We start from the raw sequence: 20,615 nt of genomic DNA, 5'->3' as shown, positions 1-20,615 counted from the left end.
ACCATATGTACCACAATTACTGTTACACTTTAAATTCTTTGCACGACCTCCTTTTGCCAACATAACAACACAGAATCTTCTTTAATACTTGATTTAAATTGGAAAATACAGAGCAAGGAACCCGAGACCACTTCAGAGCACCCTGCAGTTTTTCAATGGGCTTCAGGACAGTGGACTGAGATGACTGTCTGTGGCCATGGCTTGACTCTGTCGCCATTGAAGCATTTTTATGTGAATTTTGATGTATGTTTTGGATTCATGTCCTGCTGGAAGAGTAAGACAGATTTTTATATACTAGCAGTTTCCCTATGTATGTATGCTTGCATGTATACACTCACTGTCCACTTTTTTAGGAACACCTGTACACCTATACATTCATCTAATTAGTTATCTAACCAGCCAATCATGTAGGCCAATCATGTAATCATCAGGCAGCAGCACAATGCGAGAAAATCATGCAGATGCAAATCCAGAGCTTCAGGTTCACATCAAACATCAAAATGAAGAAAAATTGTGATCTCTGTGACTTGGATCGTGGCATGGATGTTGGTTCCAGAAGGGCTGGTTTGAGTATTTTAGAAACTGCTTACCTCTTGGTACTGTTACACAAAACAGTCTCTAGAGTTTATGCAGAATGGTGTAAAAAACAAAACACAATGATTCAGAGACAGTTCTGTGGGTGGAAACGCCTTGTTGATGAGAGAGGTCAGAGGAAAATGGCTAGATTGGTTCAAGCTGCCAAGAAGGATATAGCAACTCAAATAATCCCTCTTTACAACCATGGTGAGCAGAAAAGCATATTAGCATGCACAAAACATCAAACCTTGAGGTGGATGGGTTGCAGCAGCAGAAGATCACATTGGGTTCCACTCTTGTCAGCTAAGAACAGAAATCTGAGGCTAACATGGGGACAGGCTCACTGAAACTGGACAGTTGAAGATTTGTTTTTTTTTAAAATCACATTATCTTTTTCCAGTGCTAATTTGCTATTCAAAACAATCGATTCAAATCATTTTAGTTCCTGTGCACATGTTAAGACCAATCATGAACTTTTGAAAGGGAACTGAGTGAATCCCCACACTGAAAAACTCCACTCAGACAAAAACCTGAGCTCAGTATTGAGCAGTGAAAGGGGGGGCAATGCTTCCTGCTGGGCCACCCTTTATAAAGATATTTAAATTAAAAGCTATGGATATCAAGTATGTTTGTAGATTTGCCCAATATACTTTGTTTAGCATTACATTTTATTTTGTATAAAATGTTTAAATAAAATGACAAATTATTCCAATGCAATTTTGTGTTACTCATGCTTTTTTCTTTTTTTTATTCATTCACTTTTAATTTCAAACTTAAATTCAATGGGAATAGGGTTAGGATCACACAGGATGAACTTCAATTCAATTCAATTTGTAGTTTGCAATCTAATATATGAACATTTTAAATCTGAAACTGAAACTCATGCTTAAGCGTGTGAGTTCCATCAAAGCAAACTTGCAGAGCGCTCCTCATTGTGCCCACTATGTGCCCTACAATAGTATTTCGGCCTCCAGGGTTTCTTGTCAATCAGAAACCAGTGCTAAGCCAGCAAAAACCCATTTCAGGTAAAAATGTCCGATTTATTGCAAATGTGGTGTCATGCATGATTTTGTGATTTTGCTGGAAGTCCTTAGCATGTGTGCACAAGAAGGTATCCAGGTTATTCTCACCACTCTTAGAGGTTAGCAGGGGTGAAATAGAAGCAGATATGCTCAGAGATTAAATCAGAGGAAATCATAAATACATTTTAAAAAACATGTTTAATTCCATACACACAAATCCAATTATTTAACCAAATAACTGTTTTACTGCCACATTTCTGGTTGTGACTCACTTGACCTTTAGAATGGTTGAGGCAATAGTAATTTATTGATGGTATTTTGCATAGAATTAATTAAGGTATTATGCACTGAAGGAATTGTGTATGTAAAATGTGAACATTGCCTGTTATGGCTATAATATTTATAGTAAATTACATCCTGGACGTAATAAGATGTTACAAGTGAACTCAAGTTTTAAGTTGTATGCCAGATGCCTTTCCTGAAACAAGCGTCCCCATTTTCCAGGCTTCTGGGACCGGCACTGGCTAGTGCAATTCTCCAGTGGCTGGGGGTGGTTCCCTGACATGGAATTGATCCCGGGCCATGGCAATGCGAGCGCTGCATGCCAGCCACTAGTCTGCCAGGAAATCCAAGCAATGTCAACAAATACCATACTTAAATTAGACTTTATTTAAAAAACAAAATTTGTGTTGTCTGTGTGTCTGTCTTATCTTTTCTTACTATTTTACCTACCTAACAGAGTTTTTTACACTGATTGTATTCTTAGTGCGTGGTCTAGTGAACCAGTAGCACTTGTGTAGGTCACTCTGGATAAGGTCATCTGCCAAATGTCATAAATGTAATGTAAATGTAAAATACTGCTTAACGTGTATGTAATTTTTTCTCCTACTGAAAATCTGATAAGGTAAATAAAAGCTGAAATAAACCTGTCTGTTAAATAAAGTAGAGACCTTAATTGACTTAACACAGGAAATGTATGGTAACATGAAATGTGTGGTGTTATAGGAAATTGAGTTTGAATGCCATTAGCCTAGGTGTATGTAAACTTTTGGCCTCAACTGTATATGTTTCATTGTTTGTTTGGTATATTATTCTTCAATGTTGATCTCAAATCAGTTTTTCCTCCACCTAGTAATTACAAGTTGTACAGGGACTGATTTCTAGATCAGTGTGGGAAGTAACCTCTTGTGAGGAAGTATAAACAGGTGGTGCAGGTTGGGGAGGTTACAGTTTACAGTGCAGCATTGAGGACGTTACTAACATCGTATGTAGAGACACAAGACATCAAGAGACGGAAGACTGCCTGAAACCAGAGGAGACACAAGATCATGGATATCTATTTGTGGAAAATTGTGTGTGGTCTATGTGCTCTATTCCTTAATGCTAGAGGTTGGTGTAAAAAAATTGCTCATTCTGATTATATTTTTAATATATTACATTAAAACACTAAAGAAGAATAGGGTTTTTTTTAAAAAACAAAACAATAGATATCAAAATTGTTAGTTGGTTGCTGAGACTCTTACAAGTTTTCTTTTGTATTGCAACAAAAATTGACATTTATTTATACTAAGGAGGTTTCTTCTAATTAAATATGCATAAATACGCATGCTTAATAAAGCTAATCTAATACATCTAGTCTTTTGATGTTTGTTGTTAGAATTAAAATATTTATTTTACCATGAAGATGCTCTCAGGAGAAAACTTGTTACAGAACTGCTTGCTGCAAAGTAATTTATTTTCCAGCAATTTATTTATTTTCTTTATTGTTTAATCAGGAAGAGAACATGCACTGTTTTATGCCATTTTCAGTATAAAAACATAAAACCAACTATAGATTTATATCCTTTATTATCCTTTTAAATAGGGATAGGAATGAACATGTAAAATTTCATCAATGCAGGTCATCTAGAAACACAGATTTTTGGTTCTGAACATAGAAAAGAATTCTCTTAAGGAAAACAGTTTTAAAAATACAACATGCATTTCCATTCTAGTGCAGCTTATAAGGTTTATAAAGGAAATTGTGTATAGCATAATGACACTTAAAGTGACATTTATATCAGGAAACAAGCTATTCATGGATATACAGTATCACATGATATGATTTTGCCTTGGATCTGTTAGGATAAGCACATCTTAAAGTATGTTTACTCGCCATTGTGAACTGATGTGTGTTTTTCTCAGTAAATTTGTTATTATCTATATATCTGTATATTCACTATTATCCAATTTCTATAATATGTTTTTAAAATATAAATTGAAAGGCAAATTTGAGTGGAATTGTAATTTTACTCTAATTAAAATAATTTGTTTCACTGAAATGTTGATAATCTATTAAAATAGCTTTCAACATTTGTTTTAAATTTACACTATTTTTTGTCAGTGACATTATAGAGTGCATTATATTTTTTTTACACAGATTGTGCTAAGCAGTTATAAATCATATTGGTTTATTTATGGTCATAAACTATGTTTATTGTTTTCTATTAACATATATATCTATTATTCTCAGACATGTTGTTGTCTTGGCTGAAGCAAGAACATCCTCATTCTTAAGAAAGTTCAAACCTTTGCAGTTAATAATCAGTCTCACTAATACAGGGTTCTCTTGATTTTTTTTTTTTAATTATTATAATCTGCATATTGTCTGCTCCTTATGCTGTATTTAGAAAGCAAAAATTTTTCATACAGAAATACAGAATATGAATATACACTGGTGAAACTCTCTGGCATTGTTTGATAGAGCATTAAACATTGTGCTTGTCTCTTCCTTTTCCATTAGGCTCTCTCGCCCAGCTAGATGGTAAGTTTCAATGGTGGTAACTTGGTAACTTCAAAACACACACACACACACACACACACACGGTATGTTTCTAAAAATAATGGTGACATAAGCATATTATTTTTAGGACATAGGTTAGACACAACAAAGTGGATTTACCGGTTTGTGAGCAAACAGATTCATGACAAGGTGGTTAAACTTGAAGTTCATTTCATGAATAAACGAGTGCATATTTCAGTGTTTTGTCAGTGATTTTACATGCACAGCAAATTCACTAGTGTAAGTGTTTATATATTTTTATAGTGTTTATATAATTCTCAGTGACCAGTGTTAATTTAACACTCATGCCATTGTTGGTGTTTTAACTCCATGTCAGTGTTCATCTATTTAGTCTAATAGTGTTAAAGAAGAAACTCTGAGTGTGAATCATATGTACAGATTTACGAAAGGGGCCATACATTATTGTGACTACCAAAGAGGAATTTCCATACAAACATAAACAGTATGTGCAACTGTAATGATCATGCAGTTTTTCCCCACTTGATTCTTATATTTTCACACTGAGGTTTGTTTCACATAGTTACCCCCCACCTCCCGTCCCCTCCCCACCCCTCCCCTCATTTTCCTCACAATGTCATTATTTTTCAGATAAAGATTTTCCCCACATGATTTCTTTTTCACATGCAATTTTTACCCCATATGATTTATTTTTCACGTTCATTATTATTATTATTATTATTATTATTATTATTATTATTATTTTCACATGTAGTGAACATGTTTAATTATTCACATGGTGTTACATATTGTCACTGTCACGATTTCTCCTCGAGTCAGCACTGCAGTATTGCAGCGTGCTCGGAAAACCGAAGCACAAGCTCATTGTGCGAGCCCGTTTCACAAGTTCGAAATGCAAGCCCAATGCGCGAGCGCTTAGCGAACGCACCCTTTTTGGTCTTCTATGGAACTGACTTTGTTTACTTTGGACACATGCTTTTGTTATGGTTATGTTCTGTCTCCGCCCCTGTTTTGTCATTGGTTGTTTCCCAAATGTGTGCCATCATTGGTTTCAACTGTCCGTGTTTAACCCATGATTACATTTGTCATTTAAACCACTCGTGTCTCATAGCACATTGCGTAGTATTGAGATTATCTCTCTACCAAGCGGTTGTTCTTTGTTTCTCGTTTCTCGTTTTGATTCTAGCCTCGCCCTGTTTATGCCTGTTTGTATATTGCCTGACCTTTTGCATGTTATTAGACCACGCTTTGGATTACCATTTTGGATTTGTCTGCCTATCTCTCTACTAAACGTCTTTTACTGCACTTGCATCCGTCCTAAACCTCCCTTACACGGATACGTGACAGTCATATAATGAGGTTTAGGACGGATGCAAGTGCAGTTAAGAGTTTTATTGAAGAGAGATAGGCAGACAAATCCAAAGGCAAAACAGTAGTCATTAAACAAGCAAGGGGTCAGGAGATCGACAACGAACATGAATTAGAGAAAGACAAGAATCGAGAAATGTGCTAGAAACAAGACAAGAAACCATGAAACAAAAGAGCCAGGATTAAAGGCTTGGTAGGTTACGAATACGCAAACGATACTTCGCCCCTAACAATGAGGGGGTTAAATATCAAACGAAACCAAAGGTTAAACATAAACAGCTATGAGTAATGATAATACGTGAGGGAAACTAACCACTAATATCAGTGGCCTGAAAATATTTTTTAAATAAAATGTCTTGCTCTTTATAATCCAGTGTGTACTGTGTAATGTAATAAGAGTTGTTCTTCTTAATGATTCCAGTAAAATTCCAGTTAGAATAAAGATGTGTGCTTCTGTGACCTCCCTCTGTTCTACCAGTGTGTGGTCGGCCTCCACTGAACACCAAGATTGTGGGTGGTGAAAATGCTGGTCCTGGGTCCTGGCCTTGGCAGGTCAGCTTTCAGACAAGTGGCAGCCATTTCTGTGGTGGCAGCCTGATCAATCAGAACTGGGTCTTATCAGCGGCTCACTGTTTCCAAAGGTATATATGGAGTTATGATTGAGAAAATGTTATTATTTCCATGCTACCATGCGTACAACATATAAAGTGTCCCATAGTATACTGTAAGTAGGTTGTTACTGTTTATTGTAAATATAAAATATAAGTAAATATGGGGTAGGGAGTGACAAATTAAATGATTATATCAGTCTCAAAGCCTCTTCCTTTCATTTTCAGCATTACTGCACCTAAAATCACAATCTATCTAGGAATGGAAAATCTGAATGGGTCCAACCCTAATAGATCACAAAGAAGCACTAATAACATTATCATCCACCAAGATTTTAACCATGCCACTTTGAACAATGACATTGCACTGGTCCAGCTCTCCTCTTCAGTGAATTTGACTGATTATGTCATGCCGGTGTGCCTCGCAGCAAGCAACAGTTCTTTTCCTGGTGGTACTAATGTCTGGGTCACAGGATGGGGTAAAACCAGTTCTACTAGTAAGTACTCCACACCCAGTGGACTGCATGCTTAATTTGTTTACTTCAACGATTTGGAAAAAAAAAAGAAAAGAAAATAGAAGTGAATTATTCTGTATTTTGGAATATACTTGTTGAAAATCAAGCTTGGTCAACCCAGCTACCAGCTACCAAAACAAGGCACGCTTGTCAAACCAGTAGAGCAACTTTGCCAGATTCAAAGTTTCCGAACATTTGTTTCTAATCATAGATAGTTACTAATCATCATAGATAGCTTTAAGAAAATAACACAAGTTAGGCAATTAGAAAATCTCAAACACTGAAATAATAATGAGGCTGGAAAATATCTTACCAGCTGGTAAAGATGGCTTACCAATTTTATTAGCCTGGCCTGTGTTTTCTTTGCTGGAGGCAGGTCAGACAAAGCTGGATTATTCAGCAGGGTTCATTATAATGAGCATGTTGGTAAAAGTTCATCATGAGTCTCCACAGATCTGCTGCTCCCTCAAACCCTGCAAGAGGTGCAGGTGCCGATTGTCAGTAACAGTAACTGTACAAACGAATATAGACCTATTTCCATCACAGACAATATGATGTGTGCTGGCTTAATTCAGGGGGGAAAGGGCTCATGCCAGGTAAGAAATCACATTAATTCAGGGCACAGTGGTAAAAGAGTGCAATGTGGTGAAAGAGCAGACATGTAGCTAACAGCTTTTTGTCCCTACAGGGTGATTCTGGAGGTCCACTGGTGATCAAGCTCAATGGAACCTGGATTCAGGCTGGAATCGTGAGTTTTGGCACTAACCAAGGATGTGCTGTACCTGGTATACCTGGTGTGTACACCAGAGTGTCCAAGTACCAAGACTGGATTAACAGCAAGATCAGCAGCAATCAACCTGGATTTGTTACAGTCTCAACTGGCAATCGTGGCTCCCCCAACCTCTTCTGTCTGTTCCTTTCTTTCTCCATCACCCCCTTCCTCCTCTCCCTATAAGGGCTGGTCAATCCATTAGGCGTCATAGGCAGCCACCTAGGGCCTCACCAAATCCGATTAACAGTACCGAGCCACATTTAACATTCCTCATATTTTTTCTTACCTCAGAAAAGTTTGTTTGGTCAAATTGGTTTGTTGGCGCCCCCTAGTGCCAATGTAAATTAGCGGCAGTATGTGCAAGGCTGTATTATGTGCAATAGGACACTCATCATGGTGTATTTTATTTTATTTATTTTTTAAATAAAATTAAAACGTTCATCATACATATCAATCATCATTGGTGTGTCTTTGTGACTGTGAAGTGTGTGTGAGTGTTAGTGATGATGAGTTAGTTTTTTTACGGCATTATGGATGATAATGATCATGGAATAATAATGCTGCTGACGTATTAATGACAGTGGCAATCAAGATTGCTAATTGACATGCAAAATGAAGCAATAAAAACCATTGGGAGCCAAATTTTTTTTTAAAAAAAAAAAAAGAAAGAAAAAAGAAGAAGAGGTAAAGCGTAAAAAAAACGAAAGTAAGCTTCTTACAATTTCTGTATCATTTGTCCTTTTTGTGGTGTTAAATTATTTAGATAATGGATTTACAATGAAGACCGGGATTAGTTGACTTCTGTCAACTTCTTATTTAAAAAATCTTAGCACTTGCTTTGTATTGAGCATATAATAAGGTAAATTTGTGTTTATATTCTTTTTTTTGTGGTTATGCCTGTCCACGATGGCTATTTATTTTTATTATTATATTATTATTATTATATTTATTATTGAGTATGAGTGTTGTATTTTTTTTGTGTGTGTGGGTGGACGGGTTGGTGAGCTAACATTACTGAAGTGAGCTAACATTACTGTACTCTAGCTATTTCATCTGTCATACAGAAGAACAATAATTAGCTTTTTTCTGCAGCTTTTACTTACTTACTTGGAGAACTGCTTTTTCTTAGCGTGTTCAATACTTTTTTCCTGTGTCATTCCACTTCATTACACATAACTTCATTTATAGACTTCAATGTTGTGGATTCTTTATATTTCTGGATTTCTTGAGTTAATACTGATGTCTGGTGAAAATTTCATGTGAATAACCTCACTGGAAATATATTTACTGAAAAAAATGTTGACGCGTCCAATACTTATTTACCCCCACTGTGTATTCCTGTCACTTGTCGTTCTACTTATCTGCTTAGTCTAAACTTCATTACTATTACACTATTACATCTGGTTAGATGCTAAACTGCATTTCATTGTACTTGTAATCTGTACAATGACAATAAAGTTTAATCTAATCAGTGAAAAAAACTCTCCTATGGGGCACTAGTTCTATGTCAATGTGGCAAACCTCTCATGAGGGCGTGTGAGTAGGTGACTCAGGCAGGGGAGATAACAGATGACATATGCTAGGAATGCGAGCAGAAATTTGTAGACCCAGGACATCAAGAGAGGGAAGACTACCTGAAGTCAGAGGAGACACAAGATCATGGAGATTTATTTGTGGAAAGTTGTGTGTGTTGTATGTGCTCTACTCCTAAATGCTCCAGGTAGGTGCAAATAAAACTCTGATAAAGTTAACATTCGATCGATCATATATTCAATTATACTTTCTCATAATTATATTTAATACAACAAAGGATCAGCTTAATTGAAACCTCAATATTTGTAGTACTTTGTAGTCACTATGTAATGGAAGAAGGCATTTCTTTACTTATAGTGCACATCATAGAGCTAAGATATTTGCTGAACCAGTAACACCCTTGTTGAGAAGTTATTAAGTAGGATGAATTCAGATTTACTGAGACAGTTTTTGAATGACCATTTTATCATTTCTTCCCAACACATTCTGCATTTCTGAAATCCTCAAAGTGTTAACTATCATGCTTGGTCTGAGACAAATTTTCATTGGTTTATTTCATATATGAATATATGTATTCATCATCATTATTAAGTGTTTTATCCTGGTCAGGGTCACAATGGTTTAAATGACAAATTGGTTTATATTTCATTTAAAATTTTATAGTCTGTGGTATTACACAATCTGAATTATTAAAGAGAATTTATCAGCTATCAGATATGAATAATTGATATACTTTTCATCAAAAGATACAAGCTTGCATAATTAAAAAAAAACTAACTTTTTTTTTTTAAGAAGAATGTGTTAAATGGCCTATTTTCCTTTTTTTGACACTTGTAATAAAAGTCACCACACACAAACCTAACACACTGAATGTCATGTTGAAATGAATTTCCACTGTATTTTGTCCTAAGGATATGCAAACTTTTGCATCTAACTGTCATTAGAAAGATAAAGTCTCTTGTACTAATGTACAAAGCATTGGGTGTAACTGTGCTCTCTCTTCCTTCCCCATTAGGCTCATATTCCCAGCTAAATGGTAAGTTTTGGATTAACATAACACAAACATGCTTGGGTCAGGCAAAGTAATGATGCCATTATTATTTGGCAAGCGAAGTGGATTTAGAATTATTTGAAATAGCACAACAAAGCAACAGATCTTCCATAATTGTATTTAGCTAGTTAAATTATTAAGCTAGTATTTAGAATTAATATGTATATTTTCATGTCTTATTGAAAAATTTCCAACCTTACATTGGACAAAAAAGGTAAATGTACTTGTTACTATAACTTATGTATTCAAAGATGTATTTCTATGTATTTATGGAGTTAATTATCAGACACAATAGACATAATGCTAGGCATTTAAAGGGGAATATTTGGTTGTTTGTTTATTCTTTTTGTTTTCTACCAGTGTGTGGTCAGGCTCCGTTGAACAATAAGATTGTAGGTGGTGGAGCTGCTGCTCCCGGTGCTTGGCCTTGGCAAGTCAGCATTCAGCTAAGAGGCATACATTTCTGTGGTGGCAGCCTTATCAATGAGATATGGGTCTTATCGGCTGCTCATTGTTTCCAAAGGTGTGGAGGGAAAAACTCTAAAAAAAAAATTTTTTAAATGTTTTTAAAAAATCCATAAAATAATCATTTGGTTGCTCGCATTTTAAACACATGTAACATTTTATCTAAATTGTCCTATGGGTTAGTGATTGTAAAATTTTGTGTGACGGTTTATTGTACTGTAAGTATAAATGTTAACAAGATACGGCATGAGACATTAAGTTATCAGTGAGCTTCAGTCTGACTCAATCTCTACTTTGATTTTCAGCCTTCCCCCTTCACTTATGACGGTCAATCTAGGGATCACAAACCTTCAGGGGTCTAACCCTAATCGACAGCAAAGAACAATTTTTAGACTGATCAGTCACCCAAACTATGACTATACAACTAATGACAATGACATTGCACTACTCCAGCTCAATGCTGCAGTGACCTTTAACGACTCTGTCGTGCCGGTGTGCCTGGCAGCAACCAACAGTGATTTTCCCCCTAAAACTAATGTCTGGGTCACAGGATGGGGTGACATTAATTCTGACGGTAAGTGCTGTAAAATCGGCGAACTGCATGTTTAATTACTTTATTTTTAATGTATAAAATGTCAAACTATGTTGGTAAAAGCTCATCATGGATCTCAACAGTGAGTCTGCCGTACCCTGAAACCCTGCAGGAGGTGCAGGTGCCGATTGTCAGTAACAAAGACTGTGCAAAATCTTATTTCATCACAAACAATATGATGTGTGCCGGCCTCACTGAGGGGGGCAAGGACTCATGCCAGGCAAGAAACCAACCCTATCATATTATGTCTGGTCACAGTACAGTGTTACGTGTAGAAAAGCAGACATGTAGCTAACAGCTTGTTGTCCATGCAGGGTGATTCTGGAGGTCCAATGGTGTTCAAGCAAAACACAACCTGGGTTCAGGCTGGGATTGTGAGCTTTGGCTATGGTTGCGCTTTGGCTAATTACCCCGGTGTGTACAGCAGAGTGTCAAAGTACCAAGACTGGATTAACAGCTGGATCACAACCAAACGACCTGGATTTGTTGCAGTCTCAAATGGCAATCGTGGCTCCCCAAACCTCTTCTGTCTGTTCATTTCTTTCTCCATCATCCCCTTCCTCCTCTCCCTCTCAATTTTCTAGTGATGAGAAGAAAATGAAACAAATCCAGAAAGTTTTCCAAAGATTTGTACTGCATTTCCATGTTTTTAGTCATTTTACCTAATTCTACTCCACTCCAATTCAAAGCAACACTGTATTACATGAATTTCGACACAATATTTAACATATCCGCCTGCTAACATTTGGGATAACAAGTGAACTTGAAACCAATAATTGCTGTACTCTGTACTCAAAGATAAGTATTTTATATGGAACATATGAATCATGGGCACAAGTTAAATAAGCTGTTTGTCTAATATGTTATCTGCAAACTAATTCAAGATTTTACTAGGAAATATTTTCTTGGCTTAACCAATGACAGCAATCCAATCACATCACATGACAAAAGATAAAACTAGGGACAAGGAAAAACTGGATGAACAAAGCACTATCACTTCCTCATTCACCCTGCATAAAGTTTTCTAACAAGGTCAATAAAACAATAATAAATCTTGATGCAATCAGTTATTCTCCATTAATGTTTCTTATGCTAAATGAGCTTTGGCACTTTACATATTACTTGCAATCTCAACCAGACAGAATATCTACATATTTATTTACAGAAGATAGAGATAAAAGACATAATCAGCCCCATACTGTGCCATACCTAAAAATTCAGGTGAAAAATCCCAAAAATATCAGACAGGATGTGACAACGCCACCACAGCTTTCACATCACACTTGTATCAGTGTAACTTGTGACTGTGTATGTTTTTCTTAAAAATGTTCACTTTTATTCTTTAAAAAAAAAAAAAAAAAAAAAAATCAGAGTATGTATTAATGTAATACCAAAATCAGTACAAAGAGAGGAAAAGTACAAATGACTATTCTTTATTATTTCAAATTGCATAAAGGAACATTAATATATAAAAGTATTGCAGCACAACACAGTAACAAAAAAGAACAGACTAAAGAGCTTGAACAGAATACATTATGAACATTTTGTCTACAGTCTATAGTGAGAAAGCTGACTAGTTGCTGTCTGTCTCATCGCTGATGATCCCCCGCAGGTTGCTCCAGTCTGTTGCTCTCTTGCGCCCCCTGTCCGCGTTGCCCTCCTCACTGTCTGAATCAGAGCTCACCAAATGTTTGAAGGATGATAGAGGTGAGCTGCTCTGAGGTTTCGCCCATGGTGCTGCAGCTCGCCGTTTAGGACGACCTGAAATACAAAGAGATGAACTTAGCAAAAGACAGTTGGCAAAAGATGAGGATAGAAATCTGTATAAAGGAAGAAACACTCTGTTTCCTTGTTTTTTGGTAGTGAATTTGACAGCCGTACTGTACAAAAACTCCAGAAATCATAACTTTTATAGATAGTCTAGTTGCAGAAGACCATAATTTACTGGGTAAATGAACAAGCTCAAATAGAAGTGATCAGTATTTGGCTACAAATTTTCATCCCATAGCATCAACCAGTGCTGGATATCTTTCCTAGTTGTGAGCTGTCAGGCCAGAGACATCGTCAGGCCAGGTTTGGGTCACTGATGAGGCATAGATCTCAGCGAGTTTTAGTTCAATGTATAATTCATCCTGTTGTTGCCGCTGGCAGTCACATGACAACCATACACGGCCAACATGTCTCTAAAAACTCTTCGATATTACTTAATATTAAGTGCCTTTTAACATGGATTTATTCTCAAATTTGTGACTGAAAGTTTCCTTTAAACAATGACTGGGTCGATCATGCTAAAATGGGTGTTAATGTTCAAGTTTTGGCCTGGACCAAGAAAGTGAGTATGTCAATGATGTACCCTGAGTGGTGATTATGTTGCTGACATCCAGTTCTGCCAGCTCCTGAGCTTCCTCTCTCTTCATTCTAGCCTTCTTACACTTCTCTATGGACGGCTTACCTAAAGGGGATAGGTAATGACATCTGATATTATACATACATTACACTCCACACACAGATTAATTTACATTTAATTTCATGGCATTTGGCAGATAAAGACAAATATACTAGTATACAAGTTAAGCTTCACTGACCTTCCACCCCCAGCTCTTCCAGTTCTTTCTTCAGCACAGACACTTTGGCTTTCACTGAGTGGCAGCCCTCGAACAGCTTCTTGTAGTTACGACGTACACCACAAAGGGCAATGTAGCGCTTAAGTCTGGTCACGGCTTTATTCTCATCATCCTGTAGGTCGAGCCACACTTCAGCATATTAAATACATACTTAATCATATACCCCCCAAACATGGTTATCTAGATTTAATGCGTTCAGAAAAGCTTTCCAAATGTCACCAAAATATTCTTTGTACCATATTGGATTCTCAATTCTGGTTGGTCCCAAGGTGTTGATTACCTTTTCTGTAACAGCATGACTCAGACAGTAGTGCTGGCTGTAATTCAGTTGATAGGGTTATATTAACACGCTTGTTCTAATGTTACCTTTCCTATAGTACTGACATATTCAAGGTTTATATTAACACACTTGTTCTAATATGTTGTGTTTTCCTACAGTATTGACATTCACAATCACACTAAGATTTTTCATTGATTTGTAATGTTAATTCATAAAAAGTAGACTAGTTCAGCTAGACTAGTTTAATTAATAAATTAAAGAATTGAAATGCTAGACAAATTACTGTGGTATAAAATAAATAGAGAAAATAATTTACTGTATCTGCACTTTGAATAAGGCCACATTACACCCACATTACACACCCACACCCCTCGTTGTAGGGATGCACCGAAATTTCGGCCACCGAAAACTTTGAAAATCAGTATACATATAGTGTGTGGGCTTTTCTAGGCCTCTTTTCTTTCATGTATCAATTCTTCAATCTATCTGTGTCTCAAGTGATCTGAATCCCTTTTATTAATCATTTAACAAACGGTTTTCTATGACGTGGCTTTCAATGATCTAAACCTGCTTCAGAATTATATACACACTACTTGTATTGTTCTCCGCTTGATATATCGCTTTGCTTGTATTTCCTCATTTGTAAGTCACTTTGGATAAAAGCGTCTGCTAAAGTAATAAATGAATAAATGTAAGTGGATAGTGCGAGTTATGTCGAAATTACTGATTGTAAAGTGGGAAATAAGTATAAACCAAGACTCAGAATGGGTCTGGTTGAAATCTTTAAGTAATGCTTATGTTTCTCCTTAAAATCTGACAGGATAGATGCAGATATATTGTGGTGTAACCATAACACTGAACATCTGCTAGACTGAATGTGGTATACCAGGTATTTCTTATATTATATATTTCTATACAGGTTATACGTGGGGGGTTTTTTTTTTTTTTAAACTATTTTTATAAAAAAAAGTCTGGTAATAGGAAATTAACACAAATGGTGGTGAAGTTGGCAGCTTCATTATTCACCTTTCCTCCTTTGGCTTTGCTCTCACTCATTTTACTACTCGTTTTCTTTGAGGCACTCTTTTTTTTGGTCTCTTCTTCCTGTTTTGGCTTCTTCCCCCCAGCTTCTTCATCCTCATCTAGAGAGGGCAAAGAAGAGGAAGAGTCTGTATCCTGTGCCTGTTCCCGGTCTTTATCCTTTGCTTTCGCTGGGAAAGAATAAGATGATAAATGTGAGAAGACATCACAGTAACATCAAGAACGGCTTCGAAGAAAAAGGCAGTGCGCATACCCGTTTCTTTCACTTCTTCATCAGAGGACACTTCAACATCTTCCTTCTTGTTCGTTTCCTTATCACTCGCATCATCACTGCTCTCACTTGTTCCGTTCCTTTCCATTTTCCTCGCCTCGTCTTCTTCACTTTCGGAGCTACTCCCAAAGACTTCCTTCTGCACTTTTCTCACCGCCTCACTCTCCAGTGACTTTGGCGCCTTGTTGTCCTCTTTTCTTGTTCTCTTCTTCTGAGCGTCTGCTTTGCCCTTTTTTCCAACAACCTTTTTCTCAGCCTTGTTTTTCATCTCTTCACCACTCACCTCCTCCAAGCTGTCCGAACTCACACTTTGCTTTTTCTTTCCACCGCTAGCTATTGCTTTCTTTTGATTTTCTTTGTCTTCATCTTTTCTCTCTTCATCGCTCACCTCCTCCTCGTTGTCAGAGCTCGTGCTTTGCCTCGTCTTTCCACCTCTGGCTTTTGCATGCTGATTTTCTTTGTCTTCATCTGAACTGCTGGAACTGATGCGATCATCTTCCTCACGATCTAAAGCCTTCCCCTTATTTTTCCCCTTCTCCTGCTCCTCCTCCTCTTCATCACTTTCTGAGCTCATTTCCCCCTTCCTATTGCTTTTGACATTATGCTGTTCTTTTGTCTTCTTCCCTTGAAACGTTGTATTCTGTTCTTCTTCACTCTCTTCTTCCATGTCCTTATCACTTCCATCTTCGTCTCCTTCTTGAAGCTGTTCCTCATTTGCTACTTTCTCTATTCCAGAGTCTGGGGAATCTGAAACGAATAGTGATGGTAACGTTACACACATACACACCTGAAGACCCATAGTTGAGATGTAATGATAGGTTGTCTTTCACAAGATCACCACATTAACCCCAAAGGATCAGATAACAAGTGTTCAGTAAATATAGATCTGTTCACCTCACCTTTTTGTGTCTCAAATGGACTGAATGTCAAAAGCATTCTGTGGTCAATGAACCATTTCTGTGTGGATATGGACATGTTTTGGGCCACTGTCCTCCTAAAAGATCCAACTACAACCCAGCTGTAGTCAATGATGCCATGTATCCTAACAAGGTTCCCTGGGTGTTTGGAGGCAAACAACATACAGATCCTCCACCATAATTAAAAGAGGGAATTAGGTTCTTTCCTGTATAACCATTCTTTTTACGACAAACCACCTTTAGTGTCTGGTTCCAGTCCCAGTTGCATCTAGCGCAGGAGTAACTAGGGGTTACGACCCTCAGTTGATATCCAAACGAGGTCCCGATAGAAACTCACAATCTCCTATTTTGTTTCGTTCGTTTATTTTACAAATTAATATTAGAAGATTGTGTGTGCTAATATTTTAAAATGTTACTGAAGATGACAAGCCACATTTAAATTAAAAAGGTTACATGTCATTTTAACTACACTGACACACTACAGTAGTATATCTCAGAAGTAAATGGACAAATTTCCCTGCTTCTCGCCATCCGCTGAATAAATCAGCATTGTGTCTCAAATTGCAGAATTATGTACTGTTCTAGACTGTTAGTAAGTACTAACACTAACCAGTTTTCCTATTACATTTAGTGTTTGAATAAAATAAAATAAAAACCGCTCATACAGCCTTCAAAATCCAGCAAAAGGTCTGTTTTTGGCACCAGTTTTCTGGATTTTCTAGATTAGTAAATACTTTGGAATTTGTTAAAGGTTAGAGCTTTTGATTCAAGACTCAGCCAATAACAACATCCATGATGTTAGCGGAAAGTGTTAAAGAGAATCATAGATTGTCAGTCTGTTTAACATTACTGAGCATTAAAATAAATCCCTAAACATTTTACAGTTCGACCTGGAAGCCTGACAGACAGATGTTTTGGTTCTGAAAGGACATCTAGTGAAGACTCCATTTAAAATTGCTTAAAAAAAAAATTAAAAATAAAAATATCAACAACCCATGTAAACCAGAGTCCTATGTTGGCGTCGGGCCAGATCACTTACGTTACACATGTTACTAACATAATAAAATGTTCAAATGTTACAACCGTCAACCTTGGACAACATGCTGCCTCTCTAACAATCCTGCTAAGGGCAAAATACACTTCCTCCTCAGCAAGCACAGCTTTTGTTGAGAATTGTAAGACGTGTAATTGAAAGGGGACTTAGCATGACTGATAGTGAACCTTTTATTACAGGATTTTAACTGATAACATTTTGAAAACAGCCAAACTTTGGATAAAATAAAAATAAAACCCACAACCATCTGTGGACAGGAGCTGAGAAAGTAAAGCTGAAAGTTCTCGCTGGATAAGGGGAATTTTATACTCTCTGCCAAAGCCATATCTCCATGCAGTTCTCACCTGGATTCCCACTGAAGCTAAGCAGGGTTGAGCCTGAGACCCACAACACTGCCTACGTCATGAAAACATTGACAGGATGGGAGACCTCCTGGAGAAAACTAAGGTGCTGCTGGAAGTGGTATTAATGGAGTCAGAAGGCGGCGCTCACCCTGTGGTCTCTGTGGGACCTAACGACGGGGACACTATACTGTAAAAACAGCACTGTCTTTCAGATGACATGTTAAACCAAGGTCCTGACGCTTGATGATCGTTAAAAATCCCAGGACACTTCTCGTAAAAAAGAAAACAAAAGGAGTAGAGGTATAACTCTGGTGTCCTGGTGAAATTCCCCCATAGGCCCTTCTCCATCACGGACCCCTGATAATCAGCACCCCTGAATTGGCTACATCACCCTCTCCTCTCCACTAATAGCTGGTGTGTGGTGGGCGTTCTGGCACACCCCCTATTTTAAAGCACTTTGAGTGTCTAGAAAAGCGTTATGTCAATGTAACTGTAACTCTCTCTCCTGTGTCAGTTACTGTGATATAAGCCAATCACGTCTGTCTGTGAGCTCACGTATGTAGACGAGGCCAAACAGCGCTCTCTTCCACGTGTTATGTTGCCTTGTAATACCGCTCAAGGGCCCAACAGTGCTGGGGCTTGAACCCCCATCCTTCCGATCAGTAACCCAGAACCTTAACCATTAAGCCACCACTGTAGAGAGAGCTGGCTGGTGGGTGAGAATTAACACGTGACCAAATTGTCACTCTACGTTTGCACAGGATGCCTTAACATCCCTTCCGCATATGGTATGAGTGAACAGATCATAATGCACCTCCTAGTCACACATGATCCCGTTAACACTTGTGATCTGATCATTTGAGACGCGTTTTATCAGGTGTAACCAGGAAAAGAGAAAGACGCTCAAGACACAACTCAGCTGACATCAATAGCATAATATTGTCACCTGGGGGATCTGGTGCAAAACGTGATTTCTTCTTTCTAGACACATCATCTTTGTTTCGTGCCTCTTCGTCGTCGTCGTCGTCGTCTTCCCGTCTCCGTTTATTTTGATTCTGTGTTGGATCCACGTGCTTTATTAAAGGTTCATCGTCACTGCTGTTGTCCTGTAAAAGATGCAAGAGGTGCAAGGTTCTGATCTAAACAACCGAGAAAGGCAGAAACCAATCAAGAAGAGAACTGACCCATACCTGCATTTTTAAAAGTTCCTCTTCTACGATTTGCTTGAGTAACAGTCTGTGTTCTGCAGTGAGTGAGTCCCTGCCCACATGCTCCAGATACTTCTTTCGTAATTTGCCAAGTGTCAAAGTACTACACAAACAGATCACAGTTCAGGATTATAAACAAACCGTTCAAGCATTGATCCATTGCTACATGACACTAAGCAAGATGCGTTGATGTTAGCATGAAACATCCACCATACAAGTTCAAACCGAGCTGCTGCGCTCGCGACGTTCCCAAAACACTGCCTACGTCATGAAAACATTGACAGGAAGTTTTTACAAATAAATCTGCTTACCTGAGGTCTGAGCACCTCTGCAGCTCTCGTGAGACGAATTTGCGAATAGCCACCGCCTCTGAAACCATCGCTAATTTGAAACACTTAGCTGTAGGAAAAGGATGCGAAGACGTCGCGCACGTGCACGTTTGGCGCGCTCTCTCTACCGGTCGCGCGCACGCTGCATTGCGTCATCACGTACTCGCGTTCTGGAGATTCCGTATCCATTTGATCCTTTTCAGACGCGTATTCTCCGCTTTTTCTGTCACTACATTAAAAAATTATGTACCGACACAGTATCCGAATCTCGTGTCCGAAATACCACACTGACGGCGTGTCTCCGTCCCTGAGCTGTCTTTAATCAAATCAAATGCGCGTCACCGACGCGAAGGAAGTCTCAAATCGTCCTTGGAGGCGGGGCCTATTCGTGACGTAATAGCTATGGATCCATGCATGAACAATTAGGTTTTTTTTTTATAGGGAGGTAATTACCTCTGCCAGCATTTGGGAATTCGTGAGCTCACTAAATATTGAAATATACTCATTTTGACTTATTTTATTAATTACACTCTTTAAACCTTATCATTTAATGTAAGCCCTAATTTTAACTTTTAACTTAATTCTAATCTTTATAATTAACATGCAATCTTAAATAACGTCAAGTATAACTTGACGTTAATAACGTTAAATAACGTAAGATTATGTTGTAATGAAAGCCCGAGCTGAATTTGGTATATTTTCACTACATTACCCACAATGCCGATCGACTACCTGCTGAAAGCGGTGCCAGTGGGACTTTTGTCATCAATACCTAAAGAGAATGATGCAGCAGAGCTTTAGTCTTTGAGTCTGTCCAGCTGTCTCACTATGGCAAGCGGAATTAGCATGTAAAACTTTGGATTGACTATCCATAATTATATTTTAGATAGTATTAATAATTGTATTTCGACAACTCATGATTATATTTTGCCTAGTCAGAAGGATAATTAGAGATATATTTAATGATAATTTGACTAGTAAGAAATCTGATAATCGAGATATCTGTAAATACACGTTGACTATCCATTTAAGATACATTTAATGACGTCATATATGTCGTCAGTTGACGCGTCATACACACACAAAGGTAATTAGAGATAGCTCACACTCAATTTTGACCAGTCAAAATGATATTTTCAGATATCAGAATTGAGTTTTCAACTAGTACAATTTGCTTTCTAATGATGTGAGTGGGATTTAAAACATGGCGGCGGCTGCTCTGAACCTTTTGGCTTCTTGGAGTCG

At 37.6% G+C, this 20,615-nt stretch overlaps 3 protein-coding genes across 3 annotated transcripts; 2 read left to right on the top strand and 1 right to left on the bottom strand.

The window, feature by feature from the left end:
* The first annotated feature begins 1,920 nt into the window (after positions 1-1,920).
* On the top strand, positions 1,921-8,049 carry LOC128601077 (serine protease 1-like). The gene is made up of 6 exons (XM_053613989.1): positions 1,921-2,987; positions 4,381-4,401; positions 6,245-6,407; positions 6,603-6,871; positions 7,343-7,485; positions 7,578-8,049. The coding sequence occupies exons 1-6, from the start codon at positions 2,927-2,929 to the stop codon at positions 7,842-7,844; spliced, it is 924 nt and encodes a 307-aa protein (XP_053469964.1). The 5' UTR covers positions 1,921-2,926; the 3' UTR covers positions 7,845-8,049.
* Positions 8,050-9,163: 1,114 nt separating this feature from the next.
* On the top strand, positions 9,164-12,401 carry LOC128601085 (serine protease 33-like). Its single transcript, XM_053614001.1, has 6 exons — positions 9,164-9,381; positions 10,210-10,230; positions 10,606-10,768; positions 11,016-11,284; positions 11,386-11,522; positions 11,617-12,401. The coding sequence occupies exons 1-6, from the start codon at positions 9,321-9,323 to the stop codon at positions 11,884-11,886; spliced, it is 921 nt and encodes a 306-aa protein (XP_053469976.1). The 5' UTR covers positions 9,164-9,320; the 3' UTR covers positions 11,887-12,401.
* Positions 12,402-12,719: 318 nt separating this feature from the next.
* hirip3 (HIRA interacting protein 3) lies at positions 12,720-19,665 on the bottom strand. The gene is made up of 8 exons (XM_053613975.1): positions 19,353-19,665; positions 19,024-19,144; positions 18,780-18,939; positions 15,501-16,265; positions 15,233-15,417; positions 13,888-14,038; positions 13,656-13,754; positions 12,720-13,063 (listed from the first exon to the last, which is right to left on the bottom strand). The coding sequence occupies exons 1-8, from the start codon at positions 19,418-19,420 to the stop codon at positions 12,876-12,878; spliced, it is 1,737 nt and encodes a 578-aa protein (XP_053469950.1). The 5' UTR covers positions 19,421-19,665; the 3' UTR covers positions 12,720-12,875.
* Between the last annotated feature and the right edge of the window lie 950 nt (positions 19,666-20,615).

Source organism: Ictalurus furcatus, chromosome 2 (genome assembly GCF_023375685.1).
Source record: "Ictalurus furcatus strain D&B chromosome 2, Billie_1.0, whole genome shotgun sequence".
Taxonomy (NCBI): domain Eukaryota; kingdom Metazoa; phylum Chordata; class Actinopteri; order Siluriformes; family Ictaluridae; genus Ictalurus; species Ictalurus furcatus.
This window is presented reverse-complemented; position numbering and strand designations above follow the sequence as displayed.